The sequence below is a fragment of the Andrena cerasifolii genome, chromosome 16 (genome assembly GCF_050908995.1).
Source record: "Andrena cerasifolii isolate SP2316 chromosome 16, iyAndCera1_principal, whole genome shotgun sequence".
Classification (NCBI taxonomy): Eukaryota; Metazoa; Arthropoda; class Insecta; order Hymenoptera; family Andrenidae; genus Andrena; species Andrena cerasifolii.
In genome coordinates, this window is record NC_135133.1 from 4230173 (window position 1) to 4235479 (window position 5307).

The following is a 5307-nucleotide window of genomic DNA, read 5'->3' on the forward strand; positions in this document are numbered from 1 at the left end:
AATCGGCCAGGTCACGTGACGTGTCCACCCCCTTAAGCATTTGCATAAGAATAAGTAGCGACTGAGAATACCGCCCATAGAGAGCGCGTTAAAACCTCTGACTTTTCGGTCGTGACCGAACAGTCTGTAATGTCGGTAAGTCAGTTCATGTGGCAACTGGCACGAGCTCCCATAAGATGTAAAAAGTCTATCCTATACTTTGTCTGTGATTTTAGTTTTAGTATCTACCATAGTTCATATGTTTAGGTTTCCAACTGTTGGAAATTTAATAATTGGAACACGTACAATTAGAATGACCTACATGTTTTCAGAGGATAAATGTAACTATCTTGTTATAAAGATATAATTACAAGGAGATTGGTTTCGATACATCACCGATATTAGAATCTTTGAGTTAATTAATTAGTGATAGAGAAACGCGCGTTTCAGAAGCTAAGATCACGTTTGCAAATGGTCGATATTCACAATTGCCTTGGTGGACAAATCAGAAGCAGTCATACTCATTTTAACTTTACGTTGCTTTCTTTACATAAACTTTGTTGTTATTTTTCTGAATTCGATACATGATTACAGGTTTTAAAGTGCAGAAGTTCATTTTATCTTGCGCGCACACACGTACTTACGATTTGATAAGAGCAGTGTTTGTCCCCCGTGGTGCAACGAAGTTTGTATTTTCCAAATAAAGTAATTGAAAATAAAAGTCTTTTTTATCACACTAACGCATCACACCTCGCTGTTTTTAAAGAATTCCGTTACCCTGGTCGTTTCTCGTGGGAGCTACAATCTAGCTAGGTTATGTGGTTGGTAAACAAATCATTTATCACTTCTTGTATTCATTGGTCCATGTGATAATTGTGATAAAACCCGATAGCACATTTTAATAAGTACAGTGCTTTTCATGCTCCCCCGTTTTGAGAACCAGTTTTCTGTAAGTCTTCATACTTACATAACCGCACAGGAGGCTTTTAGCTTGACACTCTGAGTACTCTAAAGGTTTGTCATTAAGAGATGCCTCCAAAGATCGTTGTTGTCGGTTCGTGTATGATTGATTTCACTTGGTAAGTGATAAAGACGTTTTCCACAAATATAATAAGAACCTTCCTTAACATTTTCTAACCGAGTTTAGCTTCGATACGCCAATACGTGCGACAGTAGTTCAAAGGAATACTATCGCAAGCTTCAACTTGCCTTTATTTCATGAGAAAGTTGTAGTGTTTAGACATTGATCAACGAGTAAGGAGAATAACAGCCAGGGTTTATCTGTATTTAAATAACATTATAGTACGCAGGATGAAGCGCGTAGACTGATAAATTGCTTTCCATTATGGCAGACCTACATTTATGTTTTAGCTTCTCTCCGTGTTTACCAAAGCCTGGGGAGACGATAGTTGGTAGTAGCTATGAAATTAAGTACGGTGGCAAAGGCGCCAACCAATGTATGGCAGCTGCCAAGCTCGGTGCCTCCACAGCAATCGTTGCCTCAGTACGATCCTCTAGTCTAGTTCTTTAATTACAATCATACAAGCTATCGCCCATCCACGAATACACGCAAGCGCTCTAATAAACTTTCAATACAGTTGGGTTCCGACACCTACGCTCAGGAGTACCTGAAAATCTTTAAAAAGGAGAACATAGACGTCTCTCACGTACAGATACAGGAAAACCAGCACAGTGGAATAGCGCACATCACTGTTTCCGATAACGGTAGGTCGCAGCTTTTAATCGCGAAAATCGATTAAGACTATCTCAGAAACAGCACAGCTTTAGATAGCATTGCTTGCGTTGCAACACCCACAGATTGCTTCTGCAAATTAATCGTGGCTGAATTTTCTGCGTGCAATCGTGTGCACGAAATTTTCCTTCCAGGCGAGAATAGCATAGTAATCGTGTTAGGATCGAACGCGTTCCTGAGTCCTAAGCACGTGGACTCCGCGACGGAGATGGTGAAAGGCGCGGACGTATTGCTGTGCCAATTCGAGACGCCTCTTGAAACCACGCTGCACGCTTTAAAGCTACATAAAGGCCACGGTTAGTCGCGCGGTACATTGTTCTCCCGCTAACAGGGGAAGATCCCCAAGTCGGATATTCAAAAAATTATGAAACATTGGGAATATGCGGAGAGTTAGGTATGTATTACGCGATTTCTTTCTACTGCCCAAATTCACTCAAAGGGGGTGAAATTGACCCCTGATAATCCAAGAAGGGAACATCCCGAACCCGGAAATTCAAAAAATTCTGAAACTTTGTGAATATGTAGGAAATTTCCTCTTGATTACAACGCAATTTTTGTTTGCTGCCCAAATTCAATCGAAGGGGGTGAAATTAACCCTAGAAAATTCGGTTACTTTCCGATTTTGTGTTATAACTCGTGAATGTAAAATAATTTCTTGAAACTTTTATTCTATCTCTTATAGTTCGCGAGGTATAAGACAAAATCGGAAAATAGCCGAATTTTCAGGGTTTAATTTCACCCCCTTCGAGTGAATTTGGGCAGCAAACTAAAATCTCGTTGTAATCAGGAGGAAATCCCCTACTTGTTCACAAAGTTTCAGAATTTTTTGAATTTTCGGGTTCGGGATCTTCCCTTGTAAGTAGTTTCTGATTTTCTGTTATAACTCGGGAACTGTAAGAGATAGAAAAAAGTTTTCATGCAAAAGTTGCTTCTTTTAATTAGGATTATCATTTGGTAACTTACATTTGGAAAATAGCCGATTTCTCAGGGGCCAATTTCATCCCCTTAGATTGAATTTGGGCAGCAAAAAAGAGCGTAATAGATACACATATAGATATCCTCTACATATCCCCAAAGTTTCATAATTTTTTGAATATCCGGGTTGAGGATCTTCCCTTGTTAGTTGGGATAGGCTATAAATAAATATAATGCGATAGGTATCTCGATCCTGAACGGAGCGCCTGCGGTGGAGAACGTTGATTCGGAACTCCTCGAGCTGTGCGACATCTTCTGCGTCAACGAAACCGAGGTAGGTCCTCGGTCTGCACTCCGTCTTCTTGCCGACAGTGTCAGAAACCGTTTAAGGGGGTATTACACCCTAGACACTGGTTTTTGAAGGTGATATTTGGAAATTAATTCTGAAAAACCTATTGCACCTATAGGACAGAGGTTTTGCACACATATTTAGTAGTGTTAGTAGCTCAAACTATCAAACAAATTTTTGCAATGTATTATATTGAAAATTGTACAAGTTACACGCCGAAGCGCAGATCATGTCATCAAACACCTGCTCCATCGGTCGCACGAAATGCGACCTTCCTAGTCATCTGAAACGAAAGTACTAAAGATTTTTTTAATCTATATAAGTGTAGGTATCGTCCCTAGCAGATGTAACCAAGTCCGAACATTGTTACCGAAAACGCAGCTGTTTAAAAATTGATATTTGACTTTTTCGACTTTTCTTGAACTAAAACAAGGAGTGGAGGGGGTTGTATTGAAACTATTGATATAATTCTGCTACGAGCTAAAGGTAGACATTCACTTTGAATGCGTGTAAAATTTTAGCTCAATCGATCCAGTAATTTTTGAGAAAAATATGCGTCGGATCTAAAAAATTTGTTTCGAGAGAAACGCGTGTAAAGTTTTTCATGCATTTATACGACTGAAGTTACGGTAGATAACGAGCAATTTCTGCAACTTACCCCTAATCTGCTAGGTATACTTTCCTGGTAAGGACCGTAGAGGAAAGCTTCCTCAGCTTCAAAGAATACTATTAGATATAAGGATCGAGGGAACGATTACGTGTCACGCTGCGGCCTTAAGTCCCCATAACTCTGGGAGTTGTACGAATTTCACCTGATTATTTTAGGGACATATTTTCGAAACCCCAAACTATTAGAAAGTCAAAAAGAAAAATCGACGGTTTGGGTGTACTACCCCCTTAACAAGCATAGTATTCCATTTTCAATCGGGGTGGATTGGGGAGCATCTGATCGGTCACTGAATTAACGTGCGTAGGCGGAAGTTATGACGGGAGTGCGACCCCTCGGGCTGTCGAGTGTGCAGGTGGCCATCGAGAAGCTTCTGGACAAGGGTTGCAGCACGGTGATTCTCACCCTAGGAGAATTGGGTGCAGCGTACGCGTCCAAGGAAGACAGGACTGCCAAGATAATTCCTGTTCCGCCTGTTCAGCCTGTCGACACGACCGTAAGTTTAATAAACTCGAGGGTTACAAGCAGGGGTGTGTTCGAAACTAATTTTCGAAATCTCAAACCTCGAAATTTTGCAGGGCTTCGAAACCCTCGAAACACGAAAAAGGTGCAAAGTTTTGGGTTCTTGAAACTCGAGGACTTTCTTGGGTTTCGAGGCTTCGAGAAACCCACCCCTAATTAATTACGAGTATCAATCATCGACGTTCCCTTCACCACCTCTCCATCCCATGCAACTATTATTCTTCCATTCTTACTTTCTGGAGGATGGTAGACTTAATTTTCCAATCTACTTTCAAATCTGTACTCTAAGATGATTCTATTCCAGTCTCAATGTTTTTTTTTTAAAGCAGTCTTTACAGTGAAAAAGAATTATTCCTTTCAATCTTTTACATCCCTCCTTTTCTCCTTTCAAGCGACTCAACGGGGAAACGTTTAAATTTACCATTCGCCAGATCTCGGCGTAATTATATCTCGCTAATATTCACGATGCATGCGCAGGGAGCAGGGGATGCATTCCTAGGCGGCCTTGCGTATTTCAAGGTGTATCATCCAGGACTTTCAATGGACGAGTGCATCCGGAGAGCCTGCGTGGTCGCAACAGAATCCGTTCTGAAGCTCGGCACGCACGCGAGCTTTCCACCGCGAAGCGACTTATCGCCGGACCTGTTTATATAATTTAATAATAAATCGCTGGCTGGCCGTCGATAGCCATCGTTCGCCGTTTCGTTTGTAACATACTTTGTACTTGGCTATTCTCTAAGTTCTTAATAAAGGCTCGCGAAACAGAAGCTACCTCTTAATTTTATTAATCCTCTAAATGAACGAGAGAGGTACAAGATGTCAGCGAGGAGCGAGCAGGAATATATTGATAAGGAGCCGGTTCCCGGTTAAATTTATTCACACGTATACGCAGCGTATAATTAAGCTTTCCTTTTCATTTGAAACTTGATCGGTCGGATCAGGTGTTCCCAGTAAAATATTGCCTTCGTTCTGCATTAGGGGGGAACACCACTGTGACGGACGGAAAAGTAAGCAATTTTTAAGAATTTTTTTCAGTAATAATTTACAGTTTTCATAGATAATTTTTGTTACCTACCTTTAGTACGTTGTCTTAATAGACTATACAAAAAAAATAGAAAAACA

The 5307-nt window shown here is 40.7% G+C and overlaps 1 protein-coding gene across 1 annotated transcript; it reads left to right on the forward strand.

The window, feature by feature from the left end:
- Window positions 1-446: 446 nt before the first annotated feature.
- LOC143377794 (ribokinase) lies at window positions 447-4954 on the forward strand. The gene is made up of 7 exons (XM_076829509.1): window positions 447-1058; window positions 1351-1483; window positions 1578-1704; window positions 1867-2028; window positions 2890-2981; window positions 3971-4159; window positions 4663-4954. Exons 1-7 carry the CDS (start codon window positions 1009-1011, stop codon window positions 4837-4839), a joined length of 930 nt encoding a protein of 309 aa, XP_076685624.1. The 5' UTR covers window positions 447-1008; the 3' UTR covers window positions 4840-4954.
- Window positions 4955-5307: the final 353 nt, after the last annotated feature.

Bases quoted from the DNA above. Each gene is read 5' to 3' on its own strand.
- LOC143377794 (XM_076829509.1), top strand. From the start codon at position 1,009: ATGCCTCCAAAGATCGTTGTTGTCGGTTCGTGTATGATTGATTTCACT. The intron at 1,705-1,866 runs GTAGGTCGCAGC...TTTTCCTTCCAG, and splicing joins CATCACTGTTTCCGATAACG to GCGAGAATAGCATAGTAATC. The intron at 4,160-4,662 runs GTAAGTTTAATA...ATGCATGCGCAG, and splicing joins TTCAGCCTGTCGACACGACC to GGAGCAGGGGATGCATTCCT.